The sequence below is a fragment of the Vespula vulgaris genome, chromosome 4 (assembly GCF_905475345.1).
Source record: "Vespula vulgaris chromosome 4, iyVesVulg1.1, whole genome shotgun sequence".
Lineage (NCBI taxonomy): Eukaryota > Metazoa > Arthropoda > Insecta > Hymenoptera > Vespidae > Vespula > Vespula vulgaris.
The window spans coordinates 9,837,041-9,864,824 of record NC_066589.1 but is presented as its reverse complement, the minus strand read 5'-3'; the positions used below and the strand labels follow the sequence as shown (position 1 = coordinate 9,864,824).

General features: G+C 36.6%; 5 protein-coding genes across 12 annotated transcripts; 2 read left to right on the top strand and 3 right to left on the bottom strand.

The window, feature by feature from the left end:
* Window positions 1–135: 135 nt before the first annotated feature.
* Window positions 136–14,890, bottom strand: LOC127062954 (protein Wnt-5b-like). 2 transcript variants are annotated; one of them, XM_050992003.1, is made up of 8 exons: window positions 12,982–14,890; window positions 6,579–6,664; window positions 2,360–2,625; window positions 2,079–2,259; window positions 1,877–1,988; window positions 1,696–1,798; window positions 1,428–1,595; window positions 136–1,344 (listed from the first exon to the last, which is right to left on the bottom strand). In XM_050992003.1, exons 2-8 carry the CDS (start codon window positions 6,656–6,658, stop codon window positions 1,157–1,159), a joined length of 1,098 nt encoding a protein of 365 aa, XP_050847960.1. In that variant the 5' UTR covers window positions 6,659–6,664; window positions 12,982–14,890; the 3' UTR covers window positions 136–1,156. The 2 variants fall into 2 exon arrangements, with proteins under 2 accessions (XP_050847960.1, XP_050847961.1); XM_050992004.1 differs by lacking the exons at window positions 6,579–6,664; window positions 12,982–14,890 and adding an exon at window positions 3,750–6,532.
* A 3,664-nt stretch (window positions 14,891–18,554) lies between these two features.
* Window positions 18,555–19,821, bottom strand: LOC127062959 (transmembrane emp24 domain-containing protein 2-like). Its single transcript, XM_050992015.1, has 3 exons — window positions 19,587–19,821; window positions 18,941–19,287; window positions 18,555–18,797 (listed from the first exon to the last, which is right to left on the bottom strand). Exons 1-3 carry the CDS (start codon window positions 19,711–19,713, stop codon window positions 18,648–18,650), a joined length of 624 nt encoding a protein of 207 aa, XP_050847972.1. The 5' UTR covers window positions 19,714–19,821; the 3' UTR covers window positions 18,555–18,647.
* Window positions 19,822–20,001: 180 nt separating this feature from the next.
* Window positions 20,002–21,654, top strand: LOC127062955 (protein ABHD11). Of its 5 annotated transcripts, none has more exons than XM_050992009.1 (5): window positions 20,002–20,416; window positions 20,484–20,635; window positions 20,750–21,167; window positions 21,218–21,514; window positions 21,591–21,654. In XM_050992009.1, the coding sequence occupies exons 2-4, from the start codon at window positions 20,570–20,572 to the stop codon at window positions 21,511–21,513; spliced, it is 780 nt and encodes a 259-aa protein (XP_050847966.1). In that variant the 5' UTR covers window positions 20,002–20,416; window positions 20,484–20,569; the 3' UTR covers window position 21,514; window positions 21,591–21,654. The 5 variants fall into 5 exon arrangements, with proteins under 5 accessions (XP_050847966.1, XP_050847965.1, XP_050847963.1 ...); XM_050992008.1 differs by having other exon boundaries at window positions 20,016–20,416; window positions 20,484–20,640; window positions 21,218–21,444; XM_050992006.1 differs by having other exon boundaries at window positions 20,022–20,416; window positions 20,484–20,640; window positions 21,218–21,518.
* Window positions 21,511–23,865, bottom strand: LOC127062958 (protein unc-119 homolog). Of its 3 annotated transcripts, none has more exons than XM_050992012.1 (5): window positions 23,434–23,865; window positions 23,170–23,360; window positions 22,740–22,853; window positions 22,349–22,648; window positions 21,511–22,235 (listed from the first exon to the last, which is right to left on the bottom strand). In XM_050992012.1, exons 2-5 carry the CDS (start codon window positions 23,312–23,314, stop codon window positions 22,108–22,110), a joined length of 687 nt encoding a protein of 228 aa, XP_050847969.1. In that variant the 5' UTR covers window positions 23,315–23,360; window positions 23,434–23,865; the 3' UTR covers window positions 21,511–22,107. The 3 variants fall into 3 exon arrangements, with proteins under 3 accessions (XP_050847969.1, XP_050847971.1, XP_050847968.1); XM_050992014.1 differs by having other exon boundaries at window positions 23,462–23,865; XM_050992011.1 differs by having other exon boundaries at window positions 23,170–23,862.
* Window positions 23,866–23,988: 123 nt separating this feature from the next.
* LOC127062942 (synaptic vesicle 2-related protein) lies at window positions 23,989–27,451 on the top strand. The gene is made up of 7 exons (XM_050991969.1): window positions 23,989–24,591; window positions 25,078–25,262; window positions 25,339–25,535; window positions 25,618–25,681; window positions 25,757–25,882; window positions 25,952–26,160; window positions 26,416–27,451. The coding sequence occupies exons 1-7, from the start codon at window positions 24,423–24,425 to the stop codon at window positions 27,026–27,028; spliced, it is 1,563 nt and encodes a 520-aa protein (XP_050847926.1). The 5' UTR covers window positions 23,989–24,422; the 3' UTR covers window positions 27,029–27,451.
* Window positions 27,452–27,784: the final 333 nt, after the last annotated feature.

Here is a 27,784-nt window from a genome sequence, read left to right as displayed (position 1 = left end):
TAATAGTAAAAACAAATCCGTTTTGAATCCAACATCATATATTGGAAATAATATCCAGTTTTATCTTCACATATCATTTTTGATGAGTCTGTGACCATAGGACATTGTAGTGGAACATTTTGTAGGAACTCTGAAACCTTAGTAATAAATAGAATAAAATAGGATAATTAAATATATTAATATTAATTCAAGATTTTATTAAATTTCAAATGCATTCGATTTTGTAAACTTCAAGTTAGTTTTTCTTACAGCACAAAGTGAAATATATTTTAATAAGTTTCTAAAGTTTTTAAGATTTATATTATTGAGCAAGCATAAATATAAAGATACATTTATGGATTACTTAAGTCATTTTTTTATTACAATGTCTAATTATTTATAAATGACAATAAATAAATTTTTATAATATGAGTCTTTGAAATCTGTGTAATATTTAGAAAGTGAAATACTTTAAATAATTATCATCATATTATCATCATATTATCATCTTATTATGATAAATATACATCAAAAGAGATGATATACATGATGAATGTAATGTAAAAATACAGTTGTGCAGTAAAAGGCCTTTGTTCATACAAGTTTCCAATAGGCCATACGATATATCGATACTACTGCATCTACAAAAAGTATTCTATTTTTAGTAACGTATATAAAAAATCAATTATTTAAATAAAAGTATGATATATGCTTTTCGCATATATGTATGATCGTTAAATTATTATCTATGAATATTTTGATCAAATTAATTACATTTCTAAATTATGATTACGTTTATAAATTTCTAGTATACATCTAAAATTTGTACGATTATTCTAAAATTGTTATCAAAATATACACCGTCATCAATATAGTGCGAATTACACTACCGAATTACGTAGGGTGTTAAATTTAATTTAGTCGTCTTCCCAAAAATTCCCATTTTCATTTTTTACGTAATAAACGTACGTCGTAAAGGAAAAAATATAACGATAGAAAAATGTTTAATGCAAAACGTTAAATACAAATGGATGGTATGTAGATGATCACGTTGAATCGAACACCCTACATACTGCATAGATTTTTTTCGTTAGTCGATACCTTCATCGTATAAAACTTGGATTCCAAGTAATATTAACTTTAAAAGTATATTATATATAATGACACACGTGCAAACTTATTTGCAGGTATGAATATCAATATTTTTAACACATGTTTTACATTCAACGAAGCAACACCAATGGAATTTACAATCGCATCTTTCCCTTATCGTTGATTTTTGAGTATTGTAACCCCTTCCACAACAGAGAAGATTACATCCATCCATACCGGACGATGTTCTGTTACAAATTCGTCCATGCGTACCTACGATGACATAAAATAAGAGATGTTATTAACGACAAATTATTTAATAAATACAACCGTTTACACAGACGCACACATATTACCTAAAGAGCCAAGAGTATCATTTGGAAGACAATAGTTTGGCGAGTCATCCAAATAAACTAAATCATTGGCGGTAGGCAAAGAAAACCTTGGATCTCGCATGGATAATCGTCCACGCCTGTTTACTCGAACTTCGGTTGCACCGTCATATTTGTCCAGTAAAAGATCACCTATGGAACGAGTCGAATTATCGATGAAAACCTTCATTTTTTGCTACTTCCAAAATTTGCCAATTTGCAAGATAAATTTATAAAAAAAGAAATGACATACCAACTTCTCGAAACGACGCAAGTTGTTGCCAACAGGTGATCAAGCTGCAACTACCAGAAACCCCATGACATTTGCATGTCACTTTAGACCTTTTTATAACAGCCTGTTAAGAAACAATATCTTTAATTTAATTTCTCCTTCGTCTATATTAAAATCGTCGAAAATAATGGACGATAGATACCCTACGTCCTGCCTCGTTGTTGTGCAAATTCATTAGGCTTCTCCCTTGTTCTCTACTACCTCTTTTGAAGCTACGCTCGCGTTCTCTTACGTCGACGAATGCTTGGGTGAACCTATAAAATCGCATTAAAAATACACACATACGCATATATTACATAGAGATAATGATGCAGCAAAATAACTCGTTCACAAATTTCACTCACTTATATCCATATTCGAGATTATCGCCGCATCCACCCCAAATCCATTCGCGATTAAGATCTCTGGGTCTGCTACTCCTCGAACAACCGCACGACGATAATTGTCCGTCCCTACAAGCTCGACTTATGGAATAAACAACCCCCGCGGCTGTGATAGCATGTACAAACGCGGTTTCTCTGCTTGCTGCAATGTAATCCCAATTTCGATTAATAAATAACAGACCCGATTGTCGTTACTACCGTTCTACGATTTTAGATATTGGAAATGGCTGATAATGGCACACCTATTTTAAGAATCGGTCCGAAAACAGTTTCATCGTTGACGGTGGAACAGTTCCACCTTCTATCTCGAAACTGATGCTGGCACTCGAGGACTCCAAATTTGGCGCCCTTCGCCACGCTCGGCATATGATCCACGGATAATTGGCAAAGCTTCCCCTGTCCCTGAGAGAGACCCTTCAGACCGATGCAAATCGTCGAGGCTTCTACGTCGTAAGTTTCCATCAGCTGAGCCGTCTCCAATTGTGGAAAGTGCTGCACGCCCATGTTTCTAAAATCACCGATGATACGACATTTTTAGTGAACGAGGCAAAACTTTTTCTTTCTTCCATTTTTGTGTTCTTCGTAAATGGATAGTAAGATGAAAAAAAGAAGTATAGCAAAGTAGAGAGATCTTCGATTCTCTTTCCGAGAAATAATGGGGACTCTTAAAGGATTCAACGAGAAGAAAACGCATACTTCTTTTTTCTTTCTATTCACCGTTCGCAGACATTCCGATCGTTATCCCCCTTGCAATCATGGCGAATACCTTAGTACACAACGATATAGTTTTACCATAGTAGCCATAATAAGCTGAGTTTCGAGTAAAAAAGCAAGGACATTTTTCTCAGGTATTACTCCGTAAAGCAATAGTTAGAGATAGGCAGTCGAATGCACGTGGTTTACGAAGCGGCCCTATCGTGAACGAGCTAGGCCCCTCCTTAACGCCTAGAAGAGATTTGTTACGCCGATTATATAAATTCGGTGCAGGCAGTCCGTGGGCGAGGAACGGCCCTCGGATTTCCTCCACGGCTATTCTTAATGGCGCATTTGTGAGTCAACGGACCGAGTTGATGGAACGACGCCGTCAAAGACAGAAGTCAAGGGGAGGTTACAGGCTGGGACGAGCTAATCTGTAATTCGAGATGGCCGTTCGTGCGATCTCTTGAATAAACTCTACGTGCGTCCACTATCGTGCGTAATAGCGTGCATCGAGCTGATTAGAATCGCGTCAATGATTTCTCCCCCTGTGTTGACGATGACGAGGACTACGACGACGTCGACGACGAAGACGGCGATCATCACGAGGATCGGATATTATCTTAAACAAAAATTATTTTCAACGAACCGGCAAAATTAATTAAGGGCACGTTAAACGAAGCTTTAAAACGTAACGTTAAGGTCACTAGAAGTTATCTCGGCCGACGTATACATTGATTTTTTGCTATAATAAGACGAAGCCGCCCGTTATGTTTCGTTATAAATAGACATAACTATTTGTCGAGAAAATCGACGATAATAGAGGTTCGCGGGCGTAGGAGATAACGGTGATACACTCGAGAGGAATTTCTTTAAGAAGGAACGAAATCCTCGAATTGATGTTGCCGATATTCTTTTTTGCTGAGTGACACTCACCGTGAGATTCCACGGATTTCTTTTGAATTCGGCTTGCAACTCTGGAGAGGTAGAATCTAGGGAGTACATAATAGAGCGCATTAATATTCTAGAATGAACTTCAGCCGCGATATATCATCGGCTTTGCACTCCCCTCTGTAAAACAATGACACGAGCGGGGAAATGGGCAGAAGGGAACGATAATATTTCGAAGGATTCGGCCCACGCAGCAGCTCGAGAGGCCACCACCACCATCGGCATCACTAACCACGCTGAGATTCTCGTGGGTTGCACTGGCCCCTGGTCCCGAAAAAAGTAATGTCTTGTGTCTCTTAAAAGATTGTACCGACGTTCGAATATAAGCGCGAGCTCCTATACCGTCGTCCTTTCGACGTTAAATATCGAGCCTCTCGCTCAACGAGGATCATCCGATTTATTATGTTCCCAGTTCGACTTTTATCTCCTTTGCATATTTCTTATTGCATAGATTAGAGAAGATTAATGGACGTTAGCGTGCGAATTTCAATTTCGAACACTTAAGCACGTAGAGCTCAATACGTTCTTTTACAAATGATCAGATTCACAGTCTTGTCTTGATACGAGCGCCGAATTTCTTTTCTCTTTTTTAACGAAAGAGGAAACAAGAAGACAAAAAAAAACATTCTCTTGCTCTCTTTCCTTTCTTGATCTTCTCTCACACGTTAAACCCTCAAATTAATGCATTAAATAAAATAACGTGATACGAGCAATATAGACTGTCCCGTAATCGTTCGACGTGCTGCTTCTTTTTATTCTTTTTCTTTTTATTTTTTTTATTTTTTTTTATTTCATTATTCTTTTTTTTTCCTTACGTGGGCCGAAAAGGAACGCTCGACGGGCCACTTTTTTAATCGGCGCTTCGCGATATCAGCAAGATTCGTGTGAAACGCTATTTACGAGGGTTTATGCTGCGATTCGGATCAGGACAGTTCACGCAGGGAACATGGCACCCGCGAAATATTTATCTGCTCCTGTGGAATCTAATCTCGGAACGTTGTTGGCCGTTGACCTAAAAGGATGTAAACCGTAGATACAAGATTAGCGATTCCTGAACTACAACACGAAGGTTATCGTGCGACTCCATCTAATATCAAACGAACGTTAACACGAGTGCTTGAGCGATAATCGTAACCGTTACGGATAAAGGTATCGATGATTCTTTGAATAATTTTTTTTTTTCTTTCTATACGCTTCGAAAGAAAATTCTCATTAGAGAAAAATAAATTTTCGATAACATCCAATCGGATCTATACTATTCGTTTATTGTAATACCCAAATGACTTCTAATCCTTGGATGAAACTGCATTAACTCTATATAGGACATATCATTGCACGACTAATTGGACGATAAGGTCAAGATTTAGATACAAAGAAGTTGGTCTCCTTGACGCATTGTGTTCGTGTCTTAATTCTTAAAGCAACGTAAGAAGGATTAACCGTCTTAGAGGTGCGACGGGCCCACCCACGCGATTACGGCTCGCAGAGAACGAGGCAGATTAATAGGAAAAGAAAATGTTATCCCGGCGACGATGTGCCGTGGATGTACCGGCCGAGAATAAAAAAAAAAAAAGAAAAGAAAGAAAAGAAAAGAAAGGAAGAAAAAAGAGAGAAGGAAAGAAAAGAGTAAGCTGGCGGTATATTCGCTAATTTTAGCGATTTAAGAACGGCCTCGACGATCGATAAATTAATATGTACACGTATACATACGTACATAGGCGTATCGCAAAAGGGGAGGGTATGACCCTTTCGAATCTTGCCAAATTCAGCGCGTAACGTATAATTTATAGGTCTTTGTCGAAGAGGTAGGTCCGCCTGGGATATTTCGTGGGAACTCGATCGAAAGGAATTTTTCGTGCCTGCAGCGATCGCACGCTGTTGGTTGGTACCCCTGACAAGGAGAGTGTGTCCAATTTTTGAATTGCCATTCTCACCCCAGTGTTCTACCCTACGCCATAGCATGACCAATCATTGAATGGTCCCAACTCACCCGCGCTTCTCTCTCTCTCTCTCTCTCTCTCTCTCTCTCTCTCTCTCTCTCTCTCTTTCTCTTCCTCTCTCTTTGTGATTTCGTCAGGATCGCTCCAGATTTTTCCTTTACTCAAAACTTTCCATCGATCGCTTCTTTCCCAAAGATAATTGGATTTTCTAGTTCTTTGAAAAAGAGCTTGAAAAAAGCGCTCGAAGCGTCACGAAAGCGTATCCTTTCGTGACAACGTGTCCTTCCAACGAATAGGTTCGACCTTTCACGCTAGGAAACCAGAAAGAAAGGAAAAAAAAAGAAAAGAGAAAAAAGGAAAAAAAAAGAGAAAGGGACACGATGACTCTGCGTATTTATCACTATTTGCAATATAAACAATCTGCGTGTCCAAGTGGCTCTTCCAGTCGGTCGGTCGAAGTGACAGGACCGGTACTGCTTCTTCTTGCTCGTTTGCAAAGAAGAGATTTATATCGGCTGATCTGAATCGCTCTCCGGAAGGTAAAAGAAACATCTGTAAGCTCCTTCTTTTTCTACTTACACTTAGATTTTGTTCCTTTTCTTTTATTTTCATTTCGGATCCAATCTTCTTCGATCATTCCTGATTCTTAATCGATCCTAACAACATCCGTCATAAAAAGATTCACAATCGTATATTCGAGTCTAATGCAGTTGTTAGTACAGCATTAGTTCCAGAGGAAATACCATACCTTCGAATTTCTTACGATAGATATAGTAAAATAAATAGATACGAGACGAGAACGCATAAATAATATTTCTTTTTCTTTTTTTCATTATCATTACGATAATAAAAATTTATCGATTGGCATACTTACATCCACGTTCCTGGAATAGTCGATGCAGCAAGAATCAGTACCAATTTCAGGATCACCAGTAGACCGCCGTGCACTATCATCTTTATCTAAAAATATAAAGCATAGTTTAGCGATCGACTATTACCTTATCTTATCGCGGGACATTGCTCATGCTCGTGACTCCTGTCGATACCTTTCTTTATTCGTATTATAAATTAAGGAAATGACAAACGCGATAATTCCTGTTTCGACTTGGTATGTACGTTCCAAGTGGGTAAAAAAAACGAGTTCGTACCAACGAGACATTATTTTCTAATGGTTTATATAACCCAAGTAATTAGATCGCCGTATTTCGTAGTACATACAAACATCGTGTATTAAAGCCATACGGCCAAACGAACGATCGAGCCGAACCAGCGAGCAAGATTTAACTTACTAAATTTGTCAGTCATAACTTAATACCAGCGATATATTTTATCCAGTAGTACCGACCGAACCAGACCAAGAGCAACGACATATATGCCCCAACTATCATGTACGTATGAGCAAGGTGCAACGTCGAATCCATGTACTCATAATCGCTTCGAAAGCTTTTGATTTAATAGAATGAAAACTTACTGAACGAGCTATACACACCCGTAAGATTTTTGAACGGCGGTAGCCATGTAATTCTTCCTGAGCTTGGTTTCACCAAGACTCACCATTGCGAGAATTGCCACAGTAGGTATAAACGTATCGTTAGTTTAATTACATTCCGCTCGATAGAGACGATCTTAGACTATCGCAGTGTCGAAATTTTGTGCGTTCAAAGCTACATGCCCCATTCCAAGTTTACTCTAACTACGAGCGAAATGCCTTTGTTGTATTTACAATATATTTTTATGAGAAAGAAGAATAAACTATAGAAGAATCGATAATCGAACGTCGGTATCTTCGCTTATTTCGCTTGGAAATGTATAATAAGTATAATAAATAGTTACACGTGTATAATTTTCTATACAATATAATGGAATATCGTAAAAGTATCTATATACCGGTATCACGTGCTATTACGTTGCGTCGATTGCCTCGTACGAAGCAGCTAAACGCGATAAGGATGAAAGCAGTTTGCAGCTTCCGAATTCGACAGGTCTGGTTAAGAACAAGAACCACGTAGATATCTTTCGTTCCAACTCGTACGCCTTGCTCCACCGTAGTTTTTCAAGTTCAATCGGTAGTTCTAGATTCTAGTTTTGAAAGTATTTCGTAATCCTTGCCGCGATACGAAGAGACAAGCGTGTTCCGAGTAAAACGGAAGGCGGTTACGAATGCAAGAACGGCAGTAGTCTAGGGCTTATAAAAAATGCTTTTGCATTTGTTATCTTGGAGCAACGAAAAACGAACTTTATTACGGGTAAGAGCGAGGTAACCCTTCGACGATCTTATCTCCCGTTGGCACAGGCAAAAATCGCGACTATCTATCCTTAAGATCGTACGCGTGTAAGGGCAATAGGACAGGAGTATAAAATGAAAAGTTATGCAGTCTGTAACTCGTAACTCAAGGACGTAGTTCATATTATCCGGTCTTGGCTGGCAAGCGAAGGAGCCCGGTTGGCAAGAGCAAGATCCAAGGAGGCAAGGGCCCAAGCTACGCCATGGGTCCAGGAGCGAGAAAGTCCGAGCAAGGTGTAATGTCGAATCGATGTACCATAATCGGTAGGACTCGGCTGTTTTTCGTTCCAAGGCAAAGATCATGGCTGCCCACAGGACCAGTACGTAAGTACAAGCACCGGTCATCACCACTAGCACAAAGACGTATCATCATACGGTACGTTACCTTCGTCTTTCTCTTAGTATATGTATGCGCGTACACGTACGCACCTATGTATCTAGCCCACGCGATCGAGCAGGATATTAGCCGGTATATAAAATGCATTTGTGATCGCGACAGGAATGTAAATGGCGTGCTTCGGCATGTCTCACGGGCTGGCTCGAATTATCAGCAATAAAGTATCTCCCCGGTGTGTTGAACAAGACATGACCGTGGGTAATATAAGCACCGCTACATTTGTTGCCGAATGAGCTGCGTTCTCTCTACGTACGTTACGTATGTATCTACATACATACGTCACGCGTAACGTACGTACAACGTACATATGTACGCTCTCCGCTTCATCAAGGGTCAGAATTACAATCCTTCCTGCCGATCGGCAAGTTAATAGCCCTAATATCCAAGATGGATGCGCGTCTCGACGATGCTTCTTCTCCAACTTGAAATAGTCCGGTCTCGAATTTCTTCAAAGAACTAAATCTTGAACAAATGCATTGACGTGCATTTTGAATGGCCCGTCATTTATCATATTTTTCGTTGAACGCACTTCTGTTCTCGTAAATACACTCGCCAATTTTCTTTCCTTCTGTACAATCTTTCGGACAATAGATGCGACAAATGCGAGGAGCAACTGAGAAAGCACGCTTTGTACGGTACCTTTCATTAACATATTCTTTGTTCTGCCCACAGAAGCCCTATATGACCACGAGATAATCCAGACGGATCACCATAAAACCATCATGGCGTATGACCGACTCATCCAACTTCGTAATCGCAACCTGCCCTCGGCATCAGGATTATTTAGAATGATCATGACTCTCCTACTTTCAACGAAGGTTTCCATTAATAATCGTCCTTCTACCTCGATCCCCGATATTGACTCTTATTTAAGTACGACCGATGGAATAAAATGAGCGTTAAGTCGATCGGTGGGCGAACGAATCGATTCTAGATTTTCACGCGAAGTACCAAGACAACTCGAGTCCTCTTAACGAAGCTGGAAGCTAAGGATGGTGTACACACACTCGAGATGTACGTACGCAGAAGAAAACGAGAGCCTGTCTACGAGGTCGGTGAGAGGAGGGAAGGGTGAGGAGGGAGTACGGAGGGACCAGATGAGGGGAGAAGAGAGAGAGAGAGAGAGAGAGAAAGGGCGAGAGAGAGAGAGAGAGAGAAAAGCTGGAGAGGAGATAGGAGATCTGAACCTGGAAGGAAGAGCTGCTGGTACAGGTACACTGAGCCTGATCGACGCTTGTCAGGATCGTAAGGTAATAAAATATTATTCATTTCCTTACATTACGATATGGAAAAACGACAGGATATATAAAGTAGGTGATAACGAGAATATTTATTCGCTTATAATTGGCCGGAATTCGACGGGCAGCAATCGTTGGGTACTTTTATCGCGATCAAATTATTGACTCGTTCCACTAAAAGTCTCAATCGAATATTCTAGCAATGTAAATCATGACCGGAGGCAATTCGCAAATGTGAGATAGACCGCGTACCGATAGAAACCTAATCGAGAAAATATAGGTAATAACGTGCTCGGATCGAAATACGTTATGGAATTATCCGAAAGTACACGAAGTACGCGAAGTCAGACGCGTTTGCGCACGCAATTATCCAAAGGCTCGAACTTGCTCGCTCGTTAGTCGCATACTACGTACAACGCACGAAAGCCGTATGCATCTTCTGCATTCAACGGCCTGTATAATCTCTTCCTGTAAATGGCAAACGGTTTGTTGTTTGTTAGCCTCGATTCGGTGGACTGTACGCCTCTACGTACTACGTTACGTTACTTGAGCGTAGCTACGCGCTTGGGGAGTCGTTCAGCCGTAACTCATAACTTTTACGACGCTTTCGCGAAGGTACCTTATTAACATCGTAGCTGCACTAATTTATCCTCCGGCGAGGACTGATTTTTAATTGGCAAAATATTATTGCGCTAAGGTACATAACGTCAAATAGGTACCGAGCGCGCGAACACACTGTCCCATTTATGACTTCTAACATTTAATTTAATACCAACAAAATTCTCTAACAATTTCGTATTATTTCTAGTCTTTTATAAAACGCTATATTTTCATAACTTTGTTATTAGACGATCATTACGCGATAAATCTTTTCTTTTTTTCCCTTCGAAGCTATTGAAGATCTTCAAGAGAATAATTTTTAAAAATGATAAAATTAGAAACTCCTTAGACTTCAAACTCTATATGTAAATAGTAAATAGACGCGAGAGTCTTTTTTCCGTTCTCAAAGAGAAATCGTTTTTACAGGTGCTCTCGGAACGAAGAACGTGAAACGCGCGCGCGTCTTGTACTCGCGCCTACGGTTCGTATTTTCATTATAAAGGCTCGAGATAAAAGCGCGGATAAAACTCGTTGGCGAGCGGGGAATGTCGCCGGTTGAAATCCGCGATGCGTTCGTTATGGCGCTGTAAATCCCGTATACCGCGATATTACGGGGCTGTATAAGATTTCAGCGGCGTGTCAGCTCGTCCACCAACACGACAGAGAAAGTTTTTAATGCCAGCGATAATCTGACGCGCATATCGCTTTATCGTTCGTTACAAAATATCGAAGGCAATTTTGAACTTTTTTTTTTTCCTTTTCCATCTTTTTTCTTTTTTTCTTTTTTTGTTTGTTTGTTTCTTTCTTTCTTTCTTTTCGCGCGCTTTTGCGAAGACGACGACGACAACGACGAGGACGAAGACGAAGGCGACTTTATCATCGTCCCTGGATACGGATCTTTCGCTCTCTTTCTCTTTTTCTTTCTTTCTACCTTTTTCTTACGCGTGCGAACGTTCACGCAGCCATCATAAATGCGACTACTTCCTACGTAATCAAGCAATAATCGTTAGGATAAACGTGAGTGCCAGGATTGTTAGCTAAGCGTTCGCTTTTATTACACGGTTCTCGATTGATTTACGAATGGCATCGGGAAAACTATTAACGTTACTTATGGTCCACGCCGTTTATTTTTTTCTTTCTTCTTCTTCTTCGTTCTATCGACTTATCGTTCCGTTAACGCCAACGAAAATTTTCAATCGCTTACGTGATCGACTTTTCTTAAATATACTTTTCCTGTGTTCCACCTTGAACGTCAATGAGACATCTTCGATAATTGTTTAAAGATAACACCGATTGCATCCATTGCTCGATCCTAACGAGGTGTCGTTAACTTCGAGTATTCGCGATAATACATAATTCTGCATAGTACATCGAGCGTTATTATTAATCTACTCGATCAACCATCAGAGAAGACTTCAATTACTAGCGCTGTCAGCAAAGTCGTTTGCTCGAGTAATTAAGAGATCGTTGCCGTATCCTCGAGATACCCACGATCGCAGGTAGCTCGAGACGTTGATGCATAAATTCTGCACTCTGAATCGAGAAGGTCGTCGAATCGTGTGTAGGCAAAGCTACATTCGAAAGCACGAACTGTAGAAAATTCTTATGCTTGAGATTCTACAAAGAGATCGATTAATGAAATTTCCATTTAAGTAGTTGTTTCTTTTTCTTTTCTTGACACAGAGAATCGCTACTTACAATTCTATTTTATTCGCTATTATAAAAGGAGAAAGTATCTACGTACTTACTATGTATATACATGAGATAAATCAGCGAACTTAACAAAAGATACGACGAGACGATAAGGTAAAGGGAAAAGAGGAATCGGAGCACTATGATTAGCGAGTGAAATACAATAAAATCAGCTTCTCGCACTCTGAGATTTAGCGAGATGATTTACGAGCGGCATTAAGAGTCGTTAAAAGAGGCTGCCGATTAATCTTTCGAGACATCGTTAAATCATTGCCACTTTAGCGATTACAAGGAATAAATCCTGAGCTAGCAACGTCTTCCTTGGTACTTGCTCTCTGGTTTACCGATCGCAAAGCCACGCTACGTGTCCAGTGCCGATGCATCTCTTTACGGCTTGGCGAACGCGCCGATGAGAATTTATCTTACCGGTCGCTTTTATCATACCGAACGCCTCCCACCTATCTTTCCTAGAGCCGCATATACCGTTGAACATAAAGATTTCTCTTTCTTTTTTTTTTTCTATATTCTTTTTCTTTGTTTTAAAAAGAAACACTTCTTATATGGTGATCAGTACGTAGGTATGTAAGTATGTATGTAAACACACGTGTGGTTTGATCACACAGTTGTCCGAACTAAAATATATAATAAGAACTCTCCTTTCTAATTACATACCTCTATATATTTTCAATAAGAGGACGTTTGACGTAAGAAAGATAGTCGGTAGTCGTCTAGAAAGTATGTAAAATCATGCGAATTATAATATGACTCTCGTATATACATATCTATAAAAGAGCACTTCTATCTTTATGATTCTTTCATTGCCTTCTTCGCCTACTCCTCCTTCTCCTTCTTATTCTTATCATTAGAAAGTTGTACGGTAAGATCTATTCGTATTATTAATGGTAACTCTTTGTGTTATTGATAATCCCGAAACGATTCTAGTCTCTCTCTCTCTCTCTCCCTCTCTCAAGAGAAAAAAGAAGCTAATGGGGGAGAGGTGGTGCCCGATGGAGCGTGGACAAATAATTGCAATGAAACAGTGACAAATCGGTAATCGTTTACTCACCAATCGATGATATCCAACGTCGTTAACCAGCGTGTTATTGTTTAACCCTCGTGGAATACAATTACGCCTTGCATCGGCGAGGAGCAAATTCACTTGAAATTTCCAACGTGTACCAAAAGGACGATCGACTCGCGGGGATCTCGCGTTGAATGACAAACAAGGACAGCTTTCAACGAGTCGTACTTGGCGCGTGTATTTTCTTTGTCAACTGGATCGAGTGCCGCACATCCTCATCGTACATTAAACGTTCGCCCATCATTTTTGTCGACCTTGTTTGTCACCGTTCACTCGACTAATTCTCGTGATCTACCTTTCGAGATCTTTCTAGAATACGCGAAGAGAGTTCTTTTATTTTTCAAAAAGCGCGCGAGCACATATCCGAGATCGAGATACATATATCGAGAGATCGAGCTCGTTTAAAGGCAGATGAAATCGAATGATTAGATTAGACCTTCGTCGTTGTCTTCTTCTTTTTCCTTTTCCTTTTTTTTCTTGTCTCTTCTTCGTTTTCTTCTTATTCTTACGAAACTCGTTAAATAACTTCGTCTCTGTTTTTCAAAGCACTCAATGACACTTGCCTGACGGAAACCTCTCGACCCATTTCCTCCGTAGCTATCGGCTTCGTCGTTTTAATAAGAAACGTCGAGTCAACGGAACGAAGAGACAGAGATAGAACGAGAAAGACCCCGCGAGAGGAGAGCGCTGATTACACGTTGTTTCACCAAAGTTTCGAACACCTGGCCTTCGAGACTGTTAACACTGGGCGGTCGGTACGGGTGAAGACACGCGGCTATTTCGCGCGGCTATTTTATGAAGGGTTCTCCAAACGAGTCGACGATTTTTAGATGTCCGGAATTTGTTTAACAACGTATTCAACGTTTCTTCGAAAGTAAATCTTTCGTTTTCCTAAAGCTCGTGTCTTTCTTCTCGTTCCTTCTCTCTTTTTCCTCCCCCTCTCTCTCTCTCTCTCTCTCTCTGTCTCACTTTCTACATTTGCTTTGGAGATTCCACGAAACGCTCGTAAAACACCTACGGAGAACAATGCGTTGTGTGCCAGCGAGTTTGCTAGATCGAGCTTGCTACGGATAGATGTAGGTATACATAAACAAAAGAGAGAGATAGATAGAGACGACGACGATGAGATTCTTCTCATACGAAGAACTTTTCTTATACTCCCTAAGATACTCGTTCTCCTTTCTAAACGCTGAAAACGTTCGCTGAAAATCTCGATATCAGCTCGATTTACGTGCGCTAGCTGACTGGCTAGTTGGTTGGAGCGCGCGCGAGCGCGCGGGCGCACGCGAGTGCGAGTATATTCGACTCCCACGCGACGGAAAAGTCGTTCTCTGTCTACTATTACTCGATGCCAGATCGAACTAACGATCCTCTCGTTGCGAATCAGAGACGAGATTGAAAGAGGCTCGTTGACGATGTCAAAGGAGAGTAAAAGGAGAACGTACGAACGAACGAACGAACGAACGAGCGAGCGAGCGAGCGAACGCTCGACGTGAAACTCTCCGAATCTCTTTCTCTTTCCTCTCCCTCTCTTACTCTCAAGAAGGAGGAATCGTTTCTGGAGCAATTCCGATCTCTATCGTATTCCTCCAGGACACCACCGATCTCCTTCTTTCCCTTCTCTCCCTAACAATTCTACACTGCAAGTCTTTCGATTTTCTCGATAGATCGAATACTTTATTCTCTTGTGTTCTTTCTTGACGCCTTCTGTAAAAATTTATCGCGTAAATGCAAAGTTTCTTGATCTCTCTTGAAATATCTTTTTAGCGAACGTAATAGAACAGAGAAGAGAGAGAGAGAGAGAAAGACGCTCGCCGTTCGAGGCGTCGAGCGCGACTACGTCGAGGGATCCTCGCGGCACCGGTGTGTGCCTCCTTCGGCACCGACGCGCGGAGGGAGACGCCGTGAAAGAGCGAATGAGAGAATGAGAGGGAGAGAGGGAGAGAGAGAAAGAACACTATGGAGAACGATTCTCCTCGTGGAAGGACCGCCTCGTGCTGCTGCGAGCCCTAAGGGTACGAATCACGGTGTGAAACCTACTGCCGTGCTGAGATGCTACGGAATGCTCGCGGATCAGCCAGAATCCACGACTTTTCTCTCTTTCTCTTTCTCTCTCTCGTTCTCTCTTTCTCTCTTTCTTTTCTCATCTACCCCTTTCCCTGCTGTCTCTCTCTCTCTTTCTCCTACTCTCACTAGTTTTCGCTCTCTCGACGCTCGAACGATCCTTCCATCCTTGTTCTCGATGTGTGCCTCTCTTACTCTTGTTCTCTCTTTCTCTCTCTCTCTCTCTCTCTCTCTTTCTTTTTCTAACTTCTTCGATCTCTCTTTTACTCTCTTACTCTTGCCAAAGAGGGAGCCCCCTCGATCGGTCGCACGAAACCCGGCGGCTGCCACCGTCGCCGTTGCTGCTTCTCTTCCCCTTTGCTTTTCTGCCTTTCTATCCTTTCTTCTCGTCCTCGCTCTCTTCTCTCTCTCTCTCTCTCTCTCTCTCTCTCTCTCTCCTCAACCGCCCGCTCTTCCGTTCTCCTCCTCTTCTTCTCTTTCTCTCCTTCCCTGGCCGGTTCATTGGTTCATCGGTGCACCGGCCCGGGCTCCGTATTCTTCTCTCTAATTATACCGTTACGTGCAATCGCTCGTGTCAATTAGCAGCTCCTTTCTTTCGTTCCTTCACTTTTCTCTATCTCTCTCTCTCCTTCTTTCTTTTCTTTTTCTTCTTCTCCATGGACAAGGATATGCGTATACATAACTACCTACCCTGGCAGCAACCCTTTCGAAAGAATATCCGGGGAGGGTGGCTAGCATGATCGAGCTACCCCCCAATTAACGATTAGGATCGTGCGTTTCGAGATGGAAACGGTACGTTGCTCCGCATTCGGATCATTGTTCAAGGACGCCGGAATAGCGATGCCAAGACCAGAATGAACGAGTACGTAAGCGCCTATGTATTTATGTATATACGTAAGTACGCATATATGAATGTATGTATATACGAGCGTACTCGTACGCACGAGGAACGACGCACTATTCTTCGTAATAATGCGGTTTGTCCTTTTCTTTGGGGGGGCCGACCTCTTTCCTTCCTCTCTCTCTCTCTTTCTCTCTCTCTCTTTCTCTCTCTCTCATTTTTTCTCTCTTCGAGTTTAACCAGTTTTGCGAAGAACGAAAGAGCGATTCGCTCGGAAAGGGGCTTTTTTCGGTCGTTACGCTGGAAAAACATTTCGAACGCATCGGGTATCCTTTCTTTTCCTCTTTTTCTTTTGGAATTTGCTCCTGTCGCTCATAAGAGAGAAAAAGAGAAAGAGAGGGAGGGTGAAAAAGAGAGGCCTCGACGATTGTTAACTTTAAGAATCGCTTTTATTCTTACCCGGTTAATTTGGAGTACAGTAAATTGCTCGGTAGCTCTGACAACTCGATAAAAAGAATTCTCGAATAGTTTTCGGAAAAATATTTATTTAAATTGATTATTGTTTGTAACGATCGGTTTATAATCATTTGAACGTTGTCAAAAAGAATAATATTGGATATCGTCTGCTTTATAATTTGATTTTCATGATACATACAAATTTGTTTACTTTGTGTGTAAAAGAAATTTTCTTCTCTCTCTCCCTCTCTCTCTCTCTCTCTCTCTCTCTCTCTCTCTCTCTCTCTCTCCCTCCCTATCTCCCTCCCTTCTCCGCTCATTCTCTCTCTTTTCGACTAATACTCGAACGAGAGAGGCACGTGAGAACCCAAGAATGATCTCGGAAACAAATCCTCTCTGTAAAGTAGACCTACCGTTCCTAAAAGATTTTTTCTCAGGTTTTCCTTATCTCTCTAATTAAAACGATAGGAGAAAAAGAGAAATACAGAATGAGAAAAGGAGAACGAACGTTTTACTTCATTTAAAATGTCCCTCTTTCCACGCTCGCTTCCGACCTTCCACATTATCCAGTCGATCTTCTCCTTTTTCCCTTCTCCCTCGCGATCGAGAATAAAAATTGCCGTCGATCGATTATTTCCTGTCTTCGACCGTTACCACGAAGATCCTACGATGGTATTTCGAGATTTAAATCGTCGTCACGACTAAGCATTCAAGAATTGTCAGAGATTTCGGAGGATCTCTTTAGAAAAAAAAAAAAAGAGAGAAAAAACACGATTAACTCGGACAATTTTATTAATGATTCTTTTCAAGATATAAATAGCATGTTTTTCTAAAACCGTTAAGCAGGTTTCACACCAAAACGACATATATACGAGAAACATTATTATCGGCTACAAAATAATGCAAATCTTTTATGTAATCTTTTAAAGTTCGTTAGTTAATGTTTATAAAGTTGTCCATTCTTATCATTATATTCGCAAAAATTTCTCCGATCTTTGACATCAAGTACATCGAGAAAAATCATTTATCTTCGCCTTGCCAAATGGAACTTTAACGCCTGGTAAAGCGTCAACGTCGACGACGACGACAACACGACGAAATCATTTCAATCATATCGAGGAAGTATAAACAATTTATTTCTTAGGATGACCGGCGTGACATCAAGGAGTGCCTTGATTCGCATCGTGAGACGAGAAAGAAAACGATCGCTTCTACGAGCTGTGTGTATTACGTTTTGCTCTTGTACAATACATATGTATGTATATAGTTCTTAGAATCGAAACGAGTATGACCATCCACACTATGAAAGGAACGAAGTCGATATCGATATCGGTTTACAGATGGAAACTTCGATCCCTTGAATCGATCGACGCAAACGACGAGCAAGTTGAAATAAAACAATGAAAGATATCGAATTAAAGATCAATATATATAAACCGATGGAATTTTACATTTGTTGGAACTTGATCTTTCGACAGTTCCAATCGAAACTAAACTTCGTTTAAAAATTTTTTGTATTTACTGTATACATTTTATATATATATACGTACATAAACACACATGTGTGTGTGTGTGTATTCATATATATCCACATATATGTATATATAGTATCGCTATAGAAAAGAAAACAAACAATCCCTACGCATAAGCAGACACTATTTGTTTCTTTTTCTTTTTCTCAACTACAGATCGTTGAAGAAAAACACGAACGGTATTGTTATCTTGGCACGGGACTGCTAGGTGGCATCTAATGAGGAGGAGGGCACAATGAGTTTTTCTGGTTTAAGTACCGTAGGGAGGACACTGGAAGGGTACTTGTACAACCCTCCTCATTTGATTCATTTATTCTCACGCCTGCTTCGCGAGTGAAATGAGTTACCCAAGAATATCCTAAGGCTATTGCACCGAGAAAAATGTTCGACGTTGATTTAAGCACGAAAATTCTTTTCACGTACCATCGCCCATGCCGAGTCATCATAGACGTAAGCAATTTTTTTTATATATAATGTATTATAATAATTCAAAATACATTTTAGAAAAAGATTTTCTTAGTTAAAAACTTTGCAATAAAAATCTGAATATACGTTGAAAGCATCACGATATATATGTATATTATATATACGTAGAAACGTGCTTATACGCAAAGGGTTTATTGTACCATAAAAAAAAAAAAAGAAAACGAAATGAAAACAAACAATTTTCCAAAGAATGATATTTTGTAATCTTATATAACTTAGTTACATAGAAAAATGTACAATGAGCGAATGAATTAATTATGAAATAATCTAAATTAAACGACTCTTCGAACTTCAAAGAATCTTTTCAAGTAGTAGATTTGCCCTATTGTCATACAGAGCAATACCGTAGCTTCGAAAAATGACCATACAACGACTCGGAAATTTGTGCTTTCATTGATTGCTCTATGAGTTCTGTCACGCACCTGAAATTAATAAATTCAACATTGTACAAAATGTTTACATATACACGCAATATATTTTCTATTAACTATATTTAATAAATATATAGGTATTAGTTTAATTATCTTTGACATAAGAATACTTTTGCAAGTACAATGTATATTACCTGCATATATTCTTGTTCGTTTTTTACACCCCACAAACTGGTACTTAATTCTTTTATCATATCATCTAATTTTACATGATTGTTAGTCTCTCCGTCTGCACCTCCACCACCCGCACCTTCTTCCTGTTTAGGATTTTCACCGACATCCATATTGAACATTACAACCTTTGGAGTCATTGTACTTTTTTCATTACTAAAACAATATGTATATGCTCCTGTAGTATGCGCTGCAAATGTAAATTTACCACTCCTTTCTTGTTCTCCCTGATAGATTATTTTACCATCAGGACCAACTATCTTTACATCTATATCTAAAAATCCACCTTCTGCTATTTCAAATGTGAGACCTAAAAAATATATATTAATTTAGTTGGTATCATCTTGAAAATAAAGATTAAGTATTAAACGTTGGAAACAATAATTATATGACTACATTGCAAATTATATATAACCTTCAATGAACAAAATGTTAAGGTATATATGTGTACATATATATATATATATATATACACATATATTTATGAAGTAAATTATAGCTTACTTATGATACTCTTAATAAGTAAATATAATAATAATTATAATTAATTGATTTCTTTTTTATTGCCTTATTACTTAAAAAAATATTTTAAATGTAAGAGAAACCAACCCATTTTGGTGCCTAGTTCTACTCTATTGAAAAAACATTCTTCTGCGTGGGCATCTACTGTTATAAAATAGGCTTTCACACACACACTGGATAAAATTAAAAAGAAACATGAAATAATCCAACTCATTTTATCAAATTCTATAGTAGGAGGACGCAAAAGACATATGTTCTTCCTTTTTTCTGCCACTTCAGAGAGACATATTCACTACCACAGCGCCACGTATACACCTTGGCATAAATCTATAAATGTATATAGATCTACTAAATGCGTAATTAAAAAAAAATTCTTCTGCATAAAATACGATAAAAGCATATTTATAAAAGCTTTCAAAATATATTTCAGTACATTTTTTTTAACCACTATTAATTGTCCAAAGTTTAGAATATAACCTAAAATCTGATTGGTTAATTCTATAATAATTATTTAACATTTTGGGAATACATGTAAACTGCTTATTGCACATGTGACTTTCATAAAAACTATCCTAAATTTTGCATAATTACTTACCGTTTTCAGAACACAGATTAAATAGAATATGGAGTATGCTTTAAGCTTTCCAAAGAATAGGATATAAAAATATGAAAACTTCTAAATTTTTCCAGAAAAAACCTGGTACTATGCAGTTTTAATATGTTTTCATTTAAAATAAATATACTGTCACACTGTTGATTTAATTTTACACTACGTTTCATTCATAATATCTATATTTTACAATGATTCAAATAACAACTCAAAATAGATTAGTTCATCTCGGAAGATTAAATATTACATTGCTTTCACCCGTTCTACGACTTCTCTCAACTTATAAAACTTTAAACAATTCTTCTATGTACGTATTAAAAAATATACAATCTTAATCGTTATATATTCTAACCTCTATATTTATTTTCTTTAAGTGCCGAACCAGTTAAACTCGCTTATGCCTCTTATGAATCAATGAAAGAAAATCTAAATCTTACAATTAATCCTATTGTAATAATGCATGGTTTATTTGGATCAAAAAATAATTGGAATTCTTTATCCAAAGCGATTCATCAAAAGAGTCAACGTAAGGTAGTAAAAGTATTTTATTATGTTCTATTTTTAATACTATTTTTTTTCTGTAATTTATTCTATTGTTATTTAATTCCCAATCAAATTTAAGATACAAGATAACTTTTAGGTAATTGCAGTAGATGCAAGAAATCATGGAGATTCGCCTCATTCATCAAAAATGTCTTATAAACATATGGCACAAGATATCGTGCAATTATTAAGTGATTTAGAAATAAAAAAAGCTATTGTAATAGGACATAGTATGGGAGGATCCGCTATGATGTATTTGGCACTACATTATCCACAGTTAATAGAAAAACTGGTGGTAGTTGATATGTCTCCTGCAAGAGCTAGTCCTAATCTAACAGAAATGGTGAAAATTTTTAAAGTCATGAACTCTATTATATTAGATGGAATTCCATCCTTGTCAAAAGCACGTAAAACGGCAGAAGAACAACTCGCGGAAGTTGTCAAACCATTACCGTTACGACAAGTATTTAGATCATGTCATATTTTGTACCACGGATATATATATATATATATAAGTAAATATTTTTTTATACATTTTTCTAGTTTCTAACAATGAACATTGTAGAGGCAGAACCTGGAAAATATAAATGGCGTGTCAATTTACCGGTATTGGAGCAAAACTTCTCTACTGAAATTGCAATATTCCCTAATGTAGGAGGAAAAGTTTATACGGGTCCAACATTGTTCATAGGTGGTTCAAATAGTGATTACATAAGAATCGAAGATCATCCTGCTATTAGGAAATTATTTACACGTGCTGAATTTCTTTATATTGCTGGTGCCGATCATTGGGTACATGCAGATAAGCCAGCAGAATTTATCAACATTGTCACCAATTTTATTAATCAAAGTCATTCGTGATGTTTGTAAATATGTATTAGTAATAGCATATTATTGTTTGTAAATATGTACATATATTTATGTGAAAATTTTTACAGAGATAATGGGTGAAAAATAGTAAAAATATAACACAGTATAAACAAAGTGTGAATCTTATGTCAGGTAAGAATTTGTTAACATGACGTCGTATTTTTATATATTTTTAATTATAGATATTAATGTAGGCAATATTTTCTCTTATTTAGAGAAAAAAATATTGTAAGATGCACAAAGTGGTTTGAGGCCGTTTATTCGTTTCAAGCAATTATATGAGAAGTAGAAACTCGAAAAAAGTCACATAAAATCGTTAAAATATTATGTGCAACTAGTTTCAACTTTTATGATCAATGAGATAAATATTATTAATAAAAGTATACTCCAAAATTACTTGTTATTTTTGTGTATGATTGACAGCAATAATATGAAGACTAAATAAAATTATGTGCCATGTAACTCTACCTTTAAGTCAGACTGGTGAATAATTGAACTATTAACACAATTGCTTTCCATAATGTGCAAATATTATGATATTATTAATCTATAACTTTCAATTAATACTATCCAACAAATAACATATTAAATCACATCATTTTGGTGTCCTCCATTATACGCATAATCTGCTTTATTATGCATTACCAGTTGATTGTCCACGAAATAAAACGAGTCTGAACGTGTTTCAAATGGATTTGCAATCATTTCAGAAACTGAAATACATGTAGTATTACATTATGTATTATATATATACATATATATTTATATTAGCAATTTATATATAAAAGAATTGGATGACAAATAAATATTTAAAAGTGGTACACACCCAGATCAGCTGGTAGAGTAGGGAATTCATAAATATGTTCGCATGTATTCTTGCTATTTGGAATACAAAATCCAAATTGGAAATCAAATGTCTTTAACAATCTATCTCGAAAAAAATGACGTTCTATCATCCTGAAATTGTTTACTGGTTTTGGGCCTACCAGAAATTCGACCGTGGCACCAACTGTCTTTAATTTAAGAAACTGCGGCGTAAATTGATAACGCACAAATCTTCCGGTGTTCGCATCCTCACAAGTAGATTCTTCGGAATCTGCCTCCGCATCTTGATGAGAATCACATTCTGATTGAATAAAACAATAAGATTTTAAACAAATAACAATAAACGATTCCATATGGTAGAAAAATGTTTGAACTGTATACATTACACTAACCAGCAGCTGGTGGTTTTGTTATCTCAAACAAAACTGCTCCTGTTTCCAGATCTCTGATTTGGAATCTGGTAAAGTCTATGTCATAAATATTAGCTTCCGGAGAGCATAAATACTCTGAAAACAATATAGGTACCGCATTTACGTCTTGAGGCAAGACGTATTGTTTGTATCGTCTTGTATACTTTGCAGTACCAAAGAAGCGTGAAGACAAAATTGAAATGGGATTCTGGGATAGGCATGATATAAAATGTAGAAACACATAGCATGTTGATTATGCAACGTGAAAATTGTATATCCATGAGAAAATAAAAGAATGTGCGTCTATTATCTTAGGTGATGGCAAACAATGTAACTTTTCCATTGTGTTTTGTTTGCAAACTATATGCCGTTAGGTTAATAACATTAATAACACGAAATAAAACTGTCATACTATCTGTGATGGTAGGCAGTCGCAGCACCATATCTGGTGTTATTGGAATATCACCGATATTCCCATTGCCACTGTTCTCTTGATCGGCGGACGGAGTGAACGGTGCGATCGCTTCATTAGACTTGTTTTCGCTGTCTACACTCATTATTTGGACACGAATACAGCATATACAGGAATTAATTTGTTATTTGCTGCTCAAAAGAGAATTCTACTTAAGATAATAACAATTATTTCTTATAAATTCAAATAACAGTCGTAACTAACAGCTTGATTTCTGAGCAGCAGTTCTCACCGAAAAATCGCGTTTAATAAATTTTTCTATTTCTTTTTCGTATTCACTAAAATTCAACATGTCTATTCATTTTAAAAAAAAAGATTATTGAAACGTTAACTGTTACATCAAATTTCTTAACAAACGTCCATTACTAAATAATACTCTTCAGAAACGTAACTCTTTGAATAATAAATGAATGTTCAATATCGTAATGCCGACACGTGGCGTTTTTATTGCTCGTAACATCCAATGAAAACTATTCTTTAAAAAGAAATGAAATCTATACGAGGATCGTACACTACTTGAGAAAACATATGATTTTTTTTACATTCGTGTAACAATTAATACAATTTTACATTAAAATTTATATCAATTTTTTTATTAATTTAAAAATTCGACGTTAATGTTATATCTACGTGTAAGAATTTTCTATACGTATAGTTTATAATGGGTAACCTATCAGTAGGGTTGAACTACGAAAATTAATTCGATCGTTTGTTCACCAGATGGCCTTAGGGATCTCGATAATCGATTAAAAGTATAAAATATTCAAATATGCCAACAAGAATTTCTAAATACTCTATATTACGGAATATAAATTCGTAAAACTGTTTGTTTTGAAATAGTTTTAAAACGCAATAATGTTTTTATTCAAAAAGGAATATTAAAAATAATATGAAATATTAAAAAAGGGAATTTTATATGAATTGTGAAGGCTATCTCTATCGTACCATATATTACTACCGTATATGCATTTATATTCGAGACGTAGTTTGATGTACGAGATATATGTCATAACCTAAACTTCGCGAAGAAATGTCACGCTCTACATACAAATGAGTATTTTCCGTAATAAAATACACCTTACCACATTTGTATAGCCGTGTTTCAGTTTTGCTATGTTTGAATCGGTGCTACAACTATTATCTACGATTTAAAGAACTTCGATAAAATATAAATTCATGGCAAATTTGTAACAATGACGACTCAGAGTAGTAAAACATCTAACGAACCATATCGTGAATTAAAAGAATCACGTGGCTCTGAATTAAATGGCAATGAACAAAATGCTGGAAGATATAATGGCACCTTTGAAGATAACGTTGATCGATCTATTGAACTTTCCTCCATAGTAGTTATACCTGACGGTATGAGCTTACCGTTATATTTTTGTCACTAAAATATTTATTGTGTATTATATCATAAACTAAACCTCAAGATGTTTTATACTTTGTTCTATAGGGTAACCATGCTTGTTCATCATTTTTAACTTCAAAGAAGAAATAACTGCATGTATAAATTAAATATTTAATAATGCATGATAATAAGTCGTTAGGTTTATGAAGACTGCTTTGACTAATGACTGCTGAAATAAACTAATCAAATTTTGGGGAATCATAACATTGATGTTTATAGTAGAGAGGTGATTAATATAATAAAAACTAAATTACATTATAATCTTAATTCATTGAGTGTTTATAAAACAATTCTTAATGTTCCAACTTAAGAATGTAAATATTATTATTAAATGTTTACAATAATATCTATTGGTAATAATAAAAAGATGTATATAATCTGAAGTTATAAAGATTTTATATACTATATATAATACAAGATTTAATTTTTTTTAATAGATACATTCACAGTAATTCAAGCTATCAATGAATTGGGTTTTGGAAAGTTTCAAGTGAAACTTTCCTTGTTTACTGGATTATGTTGGATGGTAGATAGTATGGAAATAACAATATTAAGTATTCTCAGTCCATCTTTACACTGTGACTGGGGTATTTCCAGATATCAACAAGCTTTAACGACAACGGTAATAATCAGAAATTGTGTAATACCATGGTATTTTAATGCATTTTATATATAAAAAAAATAAATTATTATTTTAGGTTGTTTTTCTCGGTATGATGTTGAGCTCGACATTTTGGAGTAATTTAAGTGATAGATATGGCAGAAAGCAAGCTTTGACTTTATGTGCAGTATTATTATTTTATTATGCATTTTTAAGTGCATTTGCACCAAATTTTCTTTGGATATTATTACTAAGAGGTTTAGTAGGCTTTGCTATTGGTTGTGTACCACAATCGTAAGTATTTGGTAAGTCCATATAATGCATATAAGATGTATATTATATTTAATTATTGTCCAGTATTTTTTAATTTCAATAGGGTTACATTGTATGCTGAATTTTTACCAGCAAAACAGAGAGCCAAATGTGTTATTTTATTGGATGTAAGTCTTATTGCATCAATTGCTTTAAAATTTATATTATAATTATTTTTAAAAAAATGTAAATATTTTTACCAGTGTTTTTGGGCACTTGGTGCATGTCTTGAAGTTGCAATAGCATTAATAATAATGCCAAACTTTGGATGGAGATGGCTTCTTACCTTATCAGCAATCCCACTTCTTATATTTGCATCTATTACACCAGTAAGCTAGAAATAACTCGCGTTATTTTTTTATTTATTATAACACATTAGTTACATTATATTTCAATAGTGGCTTCCAGAATCTGCAATTTTTGATATGACAACTGGTAGAATGGATAAAGCTTTGTCTACATTGGAAAGAATAGCACGAGAAAATAAGAAGCCATTACCTTTAGGAAGATTGATTATGGATCGCTTTTATCAAACTAATCGCGGTAGGTTCACGGATGTGTTAAGCAAGGAAATGTGCAAGACTTCTACCTTACTTTGGCTGGTGTGGTAAATACACATATTATAATTTATTTTGGTGGTGGTTAATTTCGATTTACACACTATCTTGGAAATATAAAATGAAAAATATTTAGCACTTGCACAGTTCTGCTATATACAAGTATTATAATAAGATTAACAAAACAATACATTTTTTTCATAGAAAATATTTTTTTAATTATATTGCTCGATCATAATTTTCTATTGCTTGGTTGTAATTATAATAAATATTAGAATACTACACATAAACGTAACAAATTATAGGATGGCTACAGCATTTTGTTACTATGGCGTGGTACTAATGACTACCGAACTATTCCACACGTCGTCGGAACAATGCGGCTCATGGACAAATGGCGAAAAAATAGAAAATACTTGTCAATTAGAATGTCGTCTAAGGCGAAGCGATTACATAGATCTTTTGTGGACTACATTAGCAGAATTTCCAGGAATTTTTTCTACTGTATTTGCGATAGAAAAAATAGGAAGAAGAAAGACTATGTCATGCCAGTTAGTCATGTTTTCAATAGTTATCTGTTTTTTGGGAAGAGCTTGTTTGTTAAGTAGAGCAGTATTGACCATAGGCATATTTTTAGCAAGAGGATTAATCGCTGGCGTATTTCAAGCAGCATATGTTTATACACCAGAAGTTTATCCAACTCATTTACGTAGTATAGGTGTGAGCGCATGTAGTGCTATGGCACGAATTGGTGCTATGATAACGCCATATATAGCACAAGTGTTTTTACAATGGTCCATCACAGGAGCTATGGCAGTATACGCTATCGCCGCGTTATGCGCAGCAATTGCTACGCTTGCCTTACCTGTTGAATCTAAGAATCAAAATTTAAAGGAATCCTCTAATAATACTAAATAATTAAAAGTTCATTTCTCCGAATTATAGAAATTCCATCGATTTTACGATCATATATGTATTTATATAACAGCAACTAATATTTATTTAATACGAACATAATTTCTTATTTTATCCGAATAATTTAATACACGTTTCTGTATTCACATAAACGTCATGTTTATATATTTCATAATGCAAGTTGAAAGATACAATAAGTAAGTTTGATACACGTGCGACGCACCAAGACTGAAATGAATTTTAATATACAATGAAGGTGCCAAAATATATTTATTTATATATTTATACTCGTTTATAACTACTTAAAACATATAACAGTTACAGAATATATTTAGACGAAATTGTATTCTCCTTGTAAATATTTATAAAACAGACAGATGTTATTTGGAAAATATTTACTTGATATTACTTGCGTATTTGTTTAGGATACTATCAAATAAATTTTATAAAAAATTCTGACGAATATATATGCTATTATATAATGTTTATATTATGTTTACACATCATTAGTACAATATAAGAAATAATTTAAAGCTATATATATTATTTATTGATTAAATTGTTAAAATGAATTAAAATGCAAATATATATTCTCAATCAGTATATGTGTATATTAATTTGTAAGGTTTTAAATATTCGTTAAATTCAAGGCACGAAATTAAAGTAATAAATGTGAAGACATATTCTCCTATTATGCATAATTTGTGAACTTGATTTAGATGGATAATATTCAATTAAAACTCTGAAACTTAACAACAC